This window comes from Leptinotarsa decemlineata, unplaced genomic scaffold, assembly GCF_025532065.1.
Source record: "Leptinotarsa decemlineata unplaced genomic scaffold, Ldec_3_MD MMD2_tig00000232_RagTag_RagTag, whole genome shotgun sequence".
Lineage (NCBI taxonomy): Eukaryota > Metazoa > Arthropoda > Insecta > Coleoptera > Chrysomelidae > Leptinotarsa > Leptinotarsa decemlineata.
In genome coordinates this window covers 1,076,720-1,092,701 of record NW_027412546.1, presented here as the reverse complement: position 1 = coordinate 1,092,701, position 15,982 = coordinate 1,076,720, and the positions used below count along the sequence as shown (strand labels likewise).

The following is a 15,982-nucleotide window of genomic DNA, read 5'->3' as shown; positions in this document are numbered from 1 at the left end:
AAAAAAGAAAATAAAAATAAAAAGTGGAGAGATTCCAAGTCACGTTAGTTCACGTCGCTGTGTGTGTTTCTTGTGCGAGGGGAAACCAGCAAATCAGGAATAGCAGACCATGTTTGGACCCATCAACACAACATCGAGTGATCTCAAGCTCAGATCTTGCACAGAGAGGAACATTGGTTCAGGAGAAAATTCAAGGAAGCCGCATACATGTTGTCCAACAACGTATTCAGCCAAGCCAGCGTAGAAATACGCAACATATGGAAACCCATCATCAAGCGAAAAATGGCCAACTCCTGCCAAAACGGTCATCTCCCACGGAACCAGTGAAGCAGAAAATGGAAAGCGGGGATGAGTGAAAGTACTCGAACGACCTATAAATAGTCATCTCTCGGAGGAATCAGTCCAGTCATCACCCGAAGACGATTGTAGATACTAACAATCGAAACGTCGTGAACTAACGTGACTTGGAATCTCTACACTTCTTTATTTTTATTTTCTTTTTTCATTTCTTTATTTTCATTTATTCAACTGTTCTATTTTTACTTGTATTTTATTTCACTATTATTTCATTTCAGGTTTATTTTGGTTAATATAATTGTTATTTTCAGCTATTCATTTTCAATTCTTCTTTTTTAGTTGTTTCAGGGATTTTAAATCATTTTATATAGTAGACAATGGAAGTTCGAACTAGTGAAATTAATCATATTGATAATGAAAAAAGTAAAACTTCCTCTCCTACTCAATCACTAACCAATAAGGGCCAGAACAACCTTCCAAATAATTACAGTGCTGACGTAAATAGTTACCCCTTTTAACTTTTAAACAGGGCAAGATGTCAAAATCGGACAAAATTTTTGTTATTTTCTGTTATGAAAGACAATGAAGGTCTTATCGTAAGTAGTCTGAGAGGTACTTTAATTCTCTATCCAACATTTTTTCATTTTTGGAAATCGGATTAGCTATTCCTGAATAATCAGCGATTTTATATTTGTATTGAGGAGCTGCAAACAAATGATAAATATATTTTAAAGAAAAATTCTATTCAAAACACACTCCTATTCATTCTCATTAATGATTGAAATGCTCACCATTCTCTTCCTGACAATAATGAATTTGTTTAACAGTTCTTACATTATGGAATAATTCTGGGGTAATTTCGTTAGGAGTGCCTCTTATTAAAAATCATAAACCTTGAAATAAACTGTGGTTGTGTAACATATTTTGTAGATTTTACAAATCCCCACAAAAATTCTTAGGGGGTCATGTCGGGTAAATAGTAGGTCATTCTATGTTTGCCTACCCATTTCTAAAACTAAAATATTCTAGTGAGCTTACATTTCCCAGGTTCCTGAGAATTACCACTTGAAGAACAACTGAGAATACAAAGTAACAACTTGAATTGAAGGAGTTTTATTTTTAGGAGTGATTAATTTTTGGGAAAGAAAGTTTTTGGCTTTCTACTACTCCATCTTGATACAAAAAAGAAGGATGAGGGAGTCTTCCAAAGAAAGGAAGGAAGTAATTATACATGGATGTGTATAGGACTTTCTTTCAGTTTCTGTCTGAAATCTGAAAGTTACTTCTTTGCATGATCTACACATCCATGTATAGAGTTACTTCCTTCCTTTCTTTGGAAGACTCCCTCTTCCTTCTTTTTTGTATCAAGATGGAGTAGTAGAAAGCCAAAAACTTTCTTTCCCAAAAATTAATCACTCCTAAAAAATATAACCCCTTCAATTCAAATAAGATTCCTCTTGGCTGGGATTAAATCAAATAGGTGAACGAATGTCATTACGATGTCATCGATGACATAAGCAGATCAAGCATATTCCGTGACATTAAAAAATCGTAATTCTTGAATGAAATGTGTGTATTTTCTATAATGTTATCGAATTTGGTACTGAAGAGCCTTAGGGCAAGTGTCTTAAGGCGAAACATCGATGTCTACCAGTGAGGATGACAGTGTTCCATGTAAGTGCAATTTGTTACCATTCATTTAAAGTAGAACTCATGTGAATAATATCTAATTTTTATTCCACAACGAATGTTTGAAATATGAACTGAGTAGAGAAAAGTATCTTCTGTATAATTCAGTGTTCATATACAAGTATTTGTTTGGAAAGAATTTTTTCTTTCCTATAATTCAATGTTTATATGAAAGTAGCTGTTTCAGGAGGACTTTCTTTCAGATTGTGTCTGAAAGTTACTTCTTTGCATGATCTACACATCCATGTATAGAGTTAATTCCTTCCTTTCTTTGGAAGACTCCCTCATCCTTCTTTTTTTTGTATCAAGATGAAGTAGTAGAAAGCCAAAAACTTTGTTTCCCAAAGTAACAACTTTGTAGCAAAACAGAATTCTTTTTAAAAAAATTCAATACTCCAGTAGAAATCAAAAAGAAGAGTTGGATAAATATAAATTTAATTGCAAGTTGAAAAATCTACAGTGAACGGGAATAAATTATGTACATTATTTACAAGCTCCTGTTAAAAATGTAAACAATATATTACTTATGTAGGACCTATACATATATGTTTATAAATTAAAGTTGTTTATTTACAAATGGAACATTCAGTACAGTACTACTATGATTTAATTAATCTACTATTCTGAACAAGTTTATAAAAGTTTAGACATATTAAATACATCACAACTCAATTAATTCTGAAAACTATTCAAACAATTACATGTTGTAGTGTGAATAGTTTTACATGTTTCAAGCTTTCGTTTTCAAATAAAAATTAATTTAAATGGCATAAAAGTTCAAAGTAAAAAGTTCAATGTATAAAAGGAATGTGGGTCAGCCTACCGCATTTGCTGCCTTTGCTATTAAAGATAATTTTTCTACATTTTCTGTACTTGCATTTTACATATCAGAACTCTTGCTGTGAAAAATAGAATAAAATAATTTGGAAGAAACGAGGCCATTAGGAACTACCTCGAAGACTCTCTATAATAATTTGAATGTGGTATTTCAGTTTGTAGCTATAAAATGAGCAAAATACTTCTTTGGCACCCTACAGATAGTATGTGTTGTCTCCACATTTTGAGTAATAAAAAAATCTATTTCAAAGGGGCGAGGCATAACAATCTACTTCATGTTTATATGAACAAATGGAATTATAATACTCTTTACTACTAATTGATAATTTTGAAGTAACAAGATAAGATTGCCGAATGGTTAATATCTGAAATTTTTAAAGAACCAGAAAAACGTTATAGAGAGGTGAACAAATTACTCTAGCAAAAGTCTAACTACAGTACTGAGGAGTGTTTGCATGACCTTTCTTCTGAGACTTTCAAAATATTGGCCAGTAGTACTTCTTCTCTGATTGCGGCTCATTACGTTCAAGTTCAGTAGTGAAGCATATATTTATCAGCGTTGTGTATGGCAATACATGTATTGAGGTTTACCAAATTGAGTAAAAAACTTTCGATAACAGTTTCCATTACATTTTAATGCTGTTTAAGTTTTAGAGAAACATATTCAGAGGGTATACTAGTATGGACTTGAAAATTGTCAGTGCCAATCATTCAAAAGTTGCCTACAAATTATTTTTCTCGCGAAAAGGACATTTCCTACATTTGGAAAAAACCTTCTTCAGTTAAACCATAGAAAACAAAGCCAGAACTTGCTTACCTTCCATTGAAACCATGATAAACCACTTTCAATTTCATCCTCTATTTGAACACATATCATAAACAAAATTCACAAAGCCAACCATCAACTGTTGGGGTAGTTCTTGGACTTAGCGGTTACCTGATACTTGGGTTTGCTGCCGAACCACGACTTCTTCCACTCGAGCGTGTCCTGTATGAGTTTCTCCTCCTCCTGTGTGAATTTCAGCAGAGTTGATATTGCTTTGATGAGGTGCTGTGCCTCGTACTCCCTGCTGGTGAGGAACTTGATGATTACATGCTTCAAATACTTGAAATTGACATCTTCGTCTTCGCGACGGACGACGCTGGAAAAATTCCTGGTGGAGACTTGCGTTGGAGCAAGAATGGCGGGCGAGTAGTTGTCCATCAGGTCTGAGTGATAGTTCGGGTTGCCAGGAGTTCTCAGTTCTTGCTGGAGGGTTTTCTTCAGGTCCGCAAGGCGTAACTGTAGCATCCGTATATTCTACCAAGGGAAACATTAATTTCAGTCTAGGTAGAAATATACACTTAAGAATGAAAATTTGAGTTAGGTAGAAGTGTTTTTTTAGTAACACTCTTAAAAGACAGCAGTCAGTGTTGATATTTAATTCATAGTGTTCCACAAGCAACCATTTTAGGACTTTAACAAATAAATGATTTTTCAAAAATTAATTTTTTTGAAACTAGTTATTTACCCTTCTATTCTTATAACCTTTTTACCTATTCCCTTGTATAACACCCAGGTGTTATACAAGAACACCTCGTTGTTACATACCTTGCTTTTTTCAGACAGCTGGTCCTCCAGTTCCACGATGTTATTCCTTAATTTCTGCTCTACCAGCACGCTTTGCTTGAGTTTAGAGTTTTCTTCTTCCAATTGAGCTAATTTTGCTATTAAATCATTCATTTCTCTTGCCTGTTGTCTCATATCTTGCTTCACCAGCTCCATTTGTTGTGAAATTTCAGCGTTACGCAACAGAGCAGTATTTTTTTCGGAAGTTACCCTGAAAAAATCGAGTTTGTGACATAATTAATAATCTGAAAAATGTATGTTCTTTTAAGGATGGAAAAAAGGTCAAAGGTGATATACTTTTTGAGCCTTGTGTTTTGTTTTTTATGTAAAGACACGCCTGAAAAAGCTATTGTATAGCGAAATACTTGTTGCGTTTTTTTAAAAGGATTAAGTGTTGCAGAGGGTGTGTACATCCTAATTCTAATATCTATCATAAGACCTAGCAGATAATTGTTCATTAAGATTATTTTTGTGCCTATGAAATTTCAAATCACAATAAATACATAGAAATCTGGTGTAGTTATAATTATGAATGATTGTTGTATCTGACAAAAAAAATTCAGTGTCAATTCTAATCGATCAAATATACTTTATTCTCTGAAGAACTACATCTTGTAGACAAAGTCATAAATAATATGTAAGATACAAAAATCTACATAAAAAAACATAAACAGTTTAAACAAAATACAATAAACATAAGCTAAAAATGTGAAATACACTGAGATATTCAGCTGAAAATAACAAGACACAAATGAAAGTTAAGATTCAAGTGAATCGTCAAGATACTCCTGAACTGAATAATAGGCCCTATCAACGAGTAGCATTTTAACTGCTTTTTTGAATTTGTTAAGCACTATAATTTCTTTAATTCGGGCTGGTAAGTGGTTAAACAGTTTGATCCCGTTGAATATAATTGAATCCCTAACAAAGGAGCTCGCAGGAATAGGTAGATCTATGTTACTATTGTGGCTACGAGTATTATATGAGGAAGGGGGAGATGCACAAGAATAATTTTTTTTTATCAAGCAAATTGTATCCAAGATAAACAGGGCAGCTACTGTTAAAATACCGTGAGCTATGAAAAGAGGCTTGCATGGATCCCTGGGAGCTGCTTTGCACATATATCAGACAGCCCTTTTTTGGAGCACAAAAATCATTTGAAATAAATCTCTAGAACAGACTCCCCAGAAGGCAATTTCATATTTAATATGGGGATCTATTAAAGCGAAATAAGCTGTTCTTGAATGGGAGTAGCCTAGTTCTCTAGAAATCACTCTTAGTGCATAGCAACCTGAGGCAAGCTTCTTGCATAAGTTTATTGTGTGATTTTTAAATTTCAGTTTATCATCAATGTTCAACCCTAGAAATTTATAATTATGTACTCTGTCTAAGATTTTGTTACTAAGGCAGATCTCAGGTAAGTTGCAGTGGAAGGTAAGTATGCTAGTTTTATTGATATTGAATGATAACTTATTGCAGTCGCACCATTCTTTGATTTTGTTGATGTCAGCTGAGATGGCATCTTGAAGGGTAGGAATGTCCTTGTTGTGCCATAATAAAGTGGTGTCATCAGCAAAGAGGGTAATTGTGGCCGTTATATCTATAAAAGCCAAGTCATTTATGTAGATAAGAAACAAAATTAGGCCAAGGATCGATCCTTGTGGTACACCACATTTGATAGTTTGAGCAGAGGAACACTCGGTTGTTTTAACTACCTGTTTGCGACCTGATAAGTACGAACGAAACCAGTGGAGAGTGTTGCCTCTGAAGCCATACTGTTGCAACTTATTAAGAAGGATTTCATGGTTGACACAGTCGAAAGCTTTCGATAGATCACAGAAAATAGCAGCGACTGCTTCTTTAGCGTTATATTCTGAGTATATCGTTTCTAACAGATATAAAATTTCATTTATACACAGGTTGACTCGAATAAACTAGTTGTAACACTTTTTTTCGATTTGTCAAAAGCATTTGATACCATTTCTTCCGAATTTCTTATAATTAAACTTGCAGGCCTAGGTTTCCCGAATAATCTATTGAACTGGGTGAAATCATATATGGAAAACCGTAGTCTAATAGTTAGCTGCAATGGAATTTTATCAAGTCCCAAAGATGTAAAACTAGGAGTGCCTCAAGGTTCTGTCCTGGGACCATTGTTGTTCCTCAATTTCATAAATGACCTGTCTGAATTCTTTTCTGAGTGTCACATAACCATGTTTGCGGATGACACTGCAATTACTGTGGCCGACAAAAACGAAGTTGAGTTGTCAGACAAAATAAATAAAATAATAGATAAATTCAGTGCTTGGTGTCAACGCAACAAACTTATTCTGAATAAATCTAAATCTGTTTCAATGAAATCATTTATTAGGAAAAATTTCAGCAGTGACTCTTCCACAATAAATGGTATTCGATCTTCCAGCGAAGTCTTGTTTTTAGGAACGTCTTTGGACGAAAATTTGACCTGGAGCGGTCATATTCAGAAGGTCTGCAACAAACTCAATTCCGCATATTACTCAATCAAACAATTGAAAAACACTCTAGATAATTTTGGATTGATGAATGTCTACTTTTCTATGGCTTATTCTCACATCAGCTTTAATATCATTTCTTGGGGATGTGCAAGGGAATTTCCACGAGTTTTTGTTGCTCAGAAAAGATTGCTGAGACTAATTTTTAATATAGATTTTCAAGATAGTTGTAGACCAATTTTCTTAAGAGAGGGCCTATTGACGGCACCTTCTTTATTTATCTTGAAGTGTGTCACTTTTGCCCGTAACAATATAACTGAATTTGTCACAAACGCGGATATACATGGTAGAGACACCCGTCATGGGAAACTGTTAAGAACCCCCTCACACAAAACGGCTCACTTTAGATGCTCTCCACTATTTAATACAACAAACTGTTACAATAACTTGCCGGCATCTATTAGGAAAATCGAGTCAGATAAACTTTTTAAAATTGAGGTGAAGAAACTTCTCTTACAGAAGTGTTACTACAGTCTTGAGGAATTCTTGCACGACACTTTTTCATGACATTTTGAGAGTATTTGCTAGAGCTTCTCCGATTTTTTATATAATACTTCTATGTTGTGAAAGTTTGTGGACGTGAACCATATTTATTGTTTTTGTATTGTTCAACTTCTGTAGTTTTATTTTGTTTTTTAATTATGACTTAGCACATGTACTCAATGTACCAAAGTGTCAAATAAATAAATAAATAAATAGAACATAGCATCATTAGTACCCTTATTCGCTTGGAATCCAAATTGACGAGAAGTAAGGATGTTATTATCATTGCAAAAACATAAAATTCTGCTTTTCACTAGTTTTTCTATGAGTTTAGCAAGGGTAGGAATAAGTGCTATAGGCTGGAAGTTGGAAGGGTCATCATTGGGTCCACCCTTGTACAAAGGGATTATCAGAGATGTCTTCAGAAACGATGGGAACTCGCCAGATTCAAAAGACTGATTTATGAGTTATGATAAAACCACTCAGGTTGAATAAGGTAGATTTTCAAAAATTTCAACAGAAATATCGTCTATACCTTTGCTATTCTTGTTTTTGATATTTTTGATAACTGCTATTATTTCCTCGGGATTTGTTTCATAGAGGGGGAAACTTTCTGATATGTCAATATTGGAAAGAAAATTTAAGGGATTAACAGTTGATGATATATTTTCGGTGAGTTTGTCCGCTATGGTGCAATAGAAGTTATTTAATAAATTGAGATTCAAGCCTACTTCGGATGAATGTTTATTGGACTTTCCTCTGAGATCGTTGATAATGGACCAGCTTTCCTTAGATTTATTTCCTGCTATATTTAGTCTATGTTTGTAGTAGATCTGCTTAGCATGCTTCAAAGTAACTCTGTAAATTGACCTATATTTATTATAGTAATTGATAAATGAAGTTTGGTTAGGATCTATACATTTTCTTATGTAATGTAATGATCTTAGGTTCTTGGCAGAGATTTCAATACCTAAAATTTATTATATTTGTTTTTGAAACATTGAATGAAAGATTTGAGTCACACCATTTTTTGAGTTATTTTATGTCAGCAGCATTAATTATTCTGTGTAGTTCAGTTTCCCTACTGCCATGCCATAAAAAAGTAATATCATCAGCAAAAAGAGTACTATTCCTGATATATTGAGTATCATAAGGTCGTTCACATACAGAAAAAATTAAAAGGGCCAAGATTGAATTCTTCAGGAACTCCCCAATCAGTTTTTACTGTTTGTGTCCGAATTGATGAGTTATTCCACAGCAATGAAGTTTCTTCGGCAGTATTTCATGATTCACACAGTCAACGGCCATGAGAGCAGATAGAAAGAAAATTAAGATTAACCAAATCATACCTTGTAAGCGTCTTCTGAACATTGAGAGAGTTTGACTTTTCTTCTCCCAATTCTTTTTCCAATTTCGTAATCAGCTGCCTCAAGGAGTTGTTGGTAAGGTGTTCCGAATCGACAGATATCTTCATTTTGCTGCATTCGTCTTCAGTTTTTTCCAGTTCGTTCTCGATATTGTCCAAATTTTTCCTCACAATTTTCAATTCCGTTTTGGAATTGTCCTTAAAAATTAACAGAGTTAAAAAGATCTGGATCCCATCTTAGGGATGAATGAACGAGGATCATGGGGAATGAAAAACTCGAAATCAACCCAATGAAAAAATAACTCAAAATACTCAGCAATAAACTTTATTCAACTCAACAACAGTAGATATAAAAATGAATATAAATAAAACAGCTGCTATTACCTGAATAAAGGAAACGAAAATAATCTCTTACTTGGGGGGATACAATAAATTCCAAACAGGGATAAAAGATGCAAAAAGCCATGTGCTAAAATAAACAAAGCATATAGTGGAAATGATAGAGTAGGTACAAGCCCCGGGTCACAGAGATTGTCGACTCACGAGTTCCGTCCGAAGGAAGGTTATTTCTTCGTCGTTTTCTGTCCGCAAAGACTTCAGTTCGGCAGATAATTCGTTCACGTCTTCATTGAGACGCTTCACTTTGTTTTCTTTGTTACTCAGTTCGAATTTGCAGCACTCCAACTCTGCTTCGAGCTGCTTAATTTTTTCTGTGAGTTTGTCTCTCTCCTGGACTGCCCTTCGTCGTTCAGAACCCTCCTCAGCTGCCTGCCTGCTCAATCTGCCAACCTACAAAAATACAATGAGATTGTATCACCGTCTATTGTATCAAGAATTCATTTAAAACATATGTGAAAAATAGTGATATATTAATATCGACGCAGAAATAATTTTTGTTTGTATATTATGATGGACTGCAAAAGAAATATTCTTCTTGATAACCTTCAAGTAAGATTCACAACTTGATGAACCACTGTTATATAAAACTATAACACCATATCAGAAAATTTTGACTTATACCAATCTCAGACAGTCTTTCAATAAGCAAAGTGGAATTAATTTTATCAAAAGCTATGCTGATATAAAATGGAAGAGGCTGTATTCTTCTATTATATTATATTTGGTAAATTACACCAACCTCTAATTACAACTTCGTATTAGATAAATTCAAATGAAATCTGCATATTCAGTAGCAGTATATATTTTCAATTGAAATACAATAAATTTGTACATTTGAAATTTTCCAATTACTATGTAAACCTTGATCAAATTTTATTTTTCAAATGGAACACCTGATAGATAAAATTTGGATTTTCCAATAATGTGAGCAATATCTATTTCATTCTGTATCATTCCTAGAATTCAATTTGTTTGAGGTAGGTATTTTTGAGGCAGAGTTACATCAAGAAATTATGTTTTATTTAAAAAATATGAGACTTTGCTTATAAGATGTAATAATATTGGATTGATTTGAAGTTCAATAACAGGAGATAATGTGAAATATTTACGAACATAAAGTAAAAAATAATAGAGTAGAGTAGAGTTTATTCTCTTGTGTGACAATTAAAAAAATTGTATACAGTCGTCAAAAAAATAGTAAAAGGAAAATTTTGTACTTGCAGAAACAAAATTTTAAGCTATTTAAAATGTTAAAATATATATATACACACAACGGAAAAGTCTAGGGATATTTTTTTTAACATATTAAATATCATAAAAATAAATGCATGAGGTCGTTTAATTTCGATTAAATTGGTACACTCGACCACCCTGTAGATTTCTATGGGTTGAACAAAGCCTGCAAAAACGGTAACTAATCTTTTATCAAGTTTTTTTACAAACTGTAGGTTTTCGGCTAAAATGAATAATCTGAAAGTGTCGAGTTTGTACATTCTATGCAGTTCTTGCTCATCAATTAAACTGGAAATATTGTGCTTTAACATGGAACGCCATCACTTACCATTGGCTGAGATGAATAGCTGTAGGGCTTCTTCAAGGTAGCATGCGACAAAATGATGTAGCTCTTCGTTTGGGGGTCTCCCAAAGTGTTATCAGTCGATTGTGGCGGCGTTTCCGTGAAACTGGCAGTCCAGCCGAACAACATCCAGGGCGAAGACCCGCTACAAATGCAGTTCAAGACCGATTTTTGGTCTTAACCGCAAGAAGACAACCGACAATCACATAACCTGAGTTGGTTAACGTGTTGCAGCAGACGCACCAGGTAACCATTGGTCTTGGTACTGTCAGAAATCGACTGCTTGAAGCATATCTCCACAACAGAAGGCCACTTAGATGTCCACCTTTGTCGAGAGGCAATCGCGGTAGAAGATTAGAGTGGTGTCAAGAACATCAAAACTGGGATGCAATTGATTGGGCCACAGTTTTGTTTACAGACGAATCCAGATTTGGATTTCATCCAGATTCTCGTTGAGTAAGATTGTGGAGACGACCTGGAAATAATGAACGTTTGAGACACGTCCAGGAAGTCCACACATACAGAGGTGGTATAGTAATGCTATGGGGCGGAATCATGATCGGCGGCAGAACCGATCTCGTTTTTCCAAATCGCTCCCTCACAGCTCGACAGTACCTCGACACCATTCTTCTACCTATCGTCCATCCGTTTGCTGGTGCTGTTGGTGAAAACTTCCACCTAATGCACGATAATGCTCGTCCACACGTCGCGCGTCTAGTGACTGAATGGCTCATCAACGAAGGAGTTGATGTATTGCCATGGCCAGCACAATCACCGGACCTGAATCCCATCGAGCATGTGTAGGACATGCTTCAACGAAGAATTACTCCGCATATGGGGAACATTCACAAAACGTTTCAATTGAGAGAGCTTTTAATCGCTGAATGGGCAAATGTACCTCAACAAGACATTGACAATCTCATTTTGTCGATGCATGATAGATGTAGGGCCGTAATAAACCAGCGTGGAGGCCATACTTTGTACTGATTCCAATTTTTTTTGTATTATGTTTTTTTTTCGGGGTGCCAAAGAAGAGACATATTTTTTTTTAGTTTTGCTTATATGCGCACTCAGTATTTTTGACCATTTAATAAATTTTGTTGTAAGTTACATTCGTTTAATAATCACCCGTCAACTTTTTTTTCCCTAAAGCGATCTAAAAAAAAATTATTGCCATTTTTAAAATATCCCTAGACTTTTCCGATATATATATATATATATATATATATATATATATATATATATATATATATATATATATATATATATATATATACAAAAATAACCTATGTAAAATAGTAGGAGAACTTAGTTATAATACATTACTGTTACTTAGTCATGTTCCATTAAAGAAGTGTATGAACTCTTCACTTTTATAAAACACATTTTCTTAAAGAAAACTTTTTACCCTTTTAGCAAATTTAACTAGGACTAGTTCCTTCCACTCGTTTGGTATCATATTGTAATATTTAATAGACAGAAATCTGAAAGAGTTGAGATTCTTGGATAAGCGAAAATACGGCACTATAACGGATTTATATCTGGTATTATATTTATTTTGAAGAGTATAACTGGAAATGTTTTTCTTGGCAAAAAGTAAGCATTCATAAATGAATTGATTATTCACAGTCAATATACCTAGTTTTTTGAATAGTGGACGACAATATGAAGTAATATTACTTAATAATAATAATATATTGTACAGTGTTTTATAACCAAACCTCTAAATTGTTTCTTCTCCTCATGTGAGTAAGAAACATGAATTGCCAGCTTACTAACAATTAACATTTTTCTCACCTGTGTTTCCAAGGAAGATATCTTATCACTCCACGAAGTCTTAATATCGGCTAGATGCAGGTGGGCTTCCTCCAATCTTTGCTCCAGCAACTTCCTTTCGGAAACAAGCCGTTGATCAGTCGAAGTCTCGTTCGAAGTGTTCTGCCTCAGAATGACCACTAGATCTGAAAGATGCTTTTTCTCCTGCTCGCTTTTTGCCAATTCAGCAGCAAGGTAGGCTAAATCGCGGGAACTCGAGTGCCGCAAAGATTCCAGATCATCCTAAAACGAAAAGGGGGCTCATTCAACTGATTAGAAATTATATTTGGAAGCGAGAAGCACATACCTGTGAATTGCCCAGAAGCTCACCAACAGTTAGGGAATGACACACGTGCAACTACCACATTGTTAAATACAGATGATGAGAGAACGAGATGTTTGAAAAATTCATTTGGAGGATTGAAATCATTGAAATCACTGGAGTTTTTGAAGAACTTCAGAGCATTCAAAACAATTGAGAAATTATGTATGAAACTGAAATCAACTCCAAAGATGATTTTACTGTTGACTATAAAAATCTACTAAAAAAAGTTAATCCAACCTGGAAGAAATATTTCCGAGTTCTCTAATAGAGATCAAGAAAACCTTTTCCAAATATAAGCAATTTCAATTGAAATGTTGGAAAACTAACAATACTAATTACAGTTGGATATAACTTATGGTGTTATCAGTAGAACTCCATTTGAATAATCAACCAGAGTTCAATGACTTTTGATTGTTACTACGGTAACATGTAAATAGACAATTCATAATTCTTTTGGTTTCTACCAAAATAATGTTTATCTTGAAAATTGAAATGACAACTTGAAATTCTTTTTGGGATATACCAACAGAACAATACAGGTTTTCTATATTCAATAATGTGCACAAACCTGTACGTCACTTAAAACTTCCTCTTGTCTCCTCAATCGTGAAAGCTCATTCTTTAATTTCTCTAGCTGGATATTAGCTTCTTTAAGGGCAGTTGATTTACTAGCAATTTCTTCGTCTCTCAACAATACTAACTGCTTAATTTTACTCAATTCTTGGGATTGCAAAGTACCAATCTCCTCATTATTTTCCTTATGAACTAATATCTTCGAGTTGAACTCTAAAATCAAAATCAGATATTCAAATAAAAATGACATTGAACCGTTCATTATATAGAAAAGAACGACATTTTTTCCCTTAATTAACATATTGATTTGAATGATAAATTATACTAACATCTCTATTGGGAGATATGAAAACTAAAAGTATAACATATTTTCAGAACATTATGTGGATAATAATTTGTTTGTCACATTTATTTTACTGATTAAAACTGTTAATTTTTCCAAGATTATATTTTGTTTACTAATTAAGTACATATTGCAAGGTTCATACAGAATTATTTTTTAGACTAGACCAAAAGTTTACAGAAGGACTGTTTTCTTCAGTATTGGATACTGTGAGATTTTTTCGTGACTTTGTCATTCAGTGTAATACAATTTTCCAAGAGAAAACACTCAATATTGTTTTGATTTCAAGCAATCTGTATATTTCTATAGCTACAAAAAAAGCAAATTTTCTTCAAGTTCATTATTCAACAAAAGTGATAATCTTCAAAAATATGATGTGCTTGTGCTATAAAACATGTCGATTGACAATTACGAATTTGTCTATATGAAATCACAATCACAATCGATAGAAGTAATATTGCTAGTACTTCCTCTAATGTGATGATATATTGCTAATTTGATTCAAAAAGCACTTTTACACTGCACTTAGAATGAATTCCTATGGTGAATTAAAAGTTTTGTATTGCCTGATAATAAAAAATAAAGGTCACTGGCATATGCTCATGGTGAAAATAAGACGTTTATATTTACTACCTACCTAAAAGTGAAATATTACACTTTCTGATAGTTTAGAGCTCTCAAGGATGTTACTGCAGATCAAAAAACTTGACATGATGTGTAGAGCAACAAAAATAGGTAATCTAAAGAAAATAACTTTAAATGTTCAAGCCAGTCTTGGATATACCTACACAGTAGGTTGAATGGACTGACGCCTACCAGAAAACAACTACTCCCCTGGCTAATACCAAGAAGGGCGTTGGATTATATCCGACAGGCGTCAGTGCAGGAATCTTCACAGAAAATTTCCTGCATATGCAATTGGCAATACAACTGAAAGAGTCGACCTTCAATTTTGGAACGGGCACACTTGCAGATCAATAAGAAAAAAATAGGCAAATTACAATCTCATTAATAAAACGTAAATAATCAAGAGCTAAATAATTTTTACTATGACAAACCTTCGGCACTTTTCAAAGACTCCTTCAATTTGGATATTTGTTTGTAAGCTTCGTCTTTTTCCCTTTCCAGTGTCTGGATACGTTTATCCTTCTCCTTGACGATATCACGCCACTCCTGCTCCTTCTGTTCGAATTTCTTGCTGAATTCATTCTCAAATTTCGAAAACCTCCTTCTGAACTCTTCAGGTTCGATGGGGCCGTCTTCTTTGAAGCCTTCCGAAGACTGAACAGAGTTGAGACTGGAAGTGGAGCCGTGGGCCGAACGGCCCCTCAATGATTCGATTTTCTGAACTGTTGATGATGTGATTTTTGCGGTTAACTTTGTCAGATCACTCCCTGTTTCTTCTCGTATTTTATTTTTAAGCGACGCAAACATTTTACAAAAATATAGAATCAGATGATAGTCATTGCTACTTATTTTATTTTTCTGGAAATTACGTTAATTATGTTAGTAAGTGGACTTAAAATTAATTTACATGAACACGTAGAAATTACAAAAAATATCGATAAATCTGACATTTGCTGACAGTTCTTATATTTGGCTGCTTCTTTATATTTCGTTTTATAGCTTAGGTTCAATGAGTATCCGGACAATTATTTTTGAATATATCCTTGTTTTAATATTTTGATAGACCTACACTACCTTTATCATCAATATTTTCTATTTCAACGAGTCACAGAAAAAATTCAAAGCAAGTTATTCTGAAAATTGAATTTTTTCGCTCCAAATAGCAGTAAATCTTGATTATATATACCATAACTATTGAATTATTCAAAAAAGTTTTTAATTTATAGTTGGTCGAAAGTATATATTTCTGGCTTCAATTTTGAAGCCAGAGTGGCCGGACATTTGTGAATTAACCGATTTGTGAGCACTCTCTGTTATTGCGGAAGAAAACATTTTTAATCGTTTCCTGTAATGATAAGACTGTCGCGACTGAAGTTAGACTTGTCATTAACCGCCGTTACTTTGGTATCCAGATATAGGCCTGAGTCTGAAAGTTACTTGTTCGCATGAACTAAACATCTTTATAAAGAGTTTATTTCAAAATCAATTGTTTTCTTCATTCCTTCGGCACTA

At 33.9% G+C, this 15,982-nt stretch overlaps 1 protein-coding gene across 1 annotated transcript; it reads right to left on the bottom strand.

Annotated features, from left to right (window-relative positions):
- Positions 1-2,404: 2,404 nt before the first annotated feature.
- Positions 2,405-15,438, bottom strand: Golgin97 (Golgin 97). The gene is made up of 7 exons (XM_023159335.2): positions 14,902-15,438; positions 13,496-13,713; positions 12,585-12,845; positions 9,356-9,601; positions 8,796-9,010; positions 4,415-4,643; positions 2,405-4,123 (listed from the first exon to the last, which is right to left on the bottom strand). The coding sequence occupies exons 1-7, from the start codon at positions 15,275-15,277 to the stop codon at positions 3,725-3,727; spliced, it is 1,944 nt and encodes a 647-aa protein (XP_023015103.2). The 5' UTR covers positions 15,278-15,438; the 3' UTR covers positions 2,405-3,724.
- Positions 15,439-15,982: the final 544 nt, after the last annotated feature.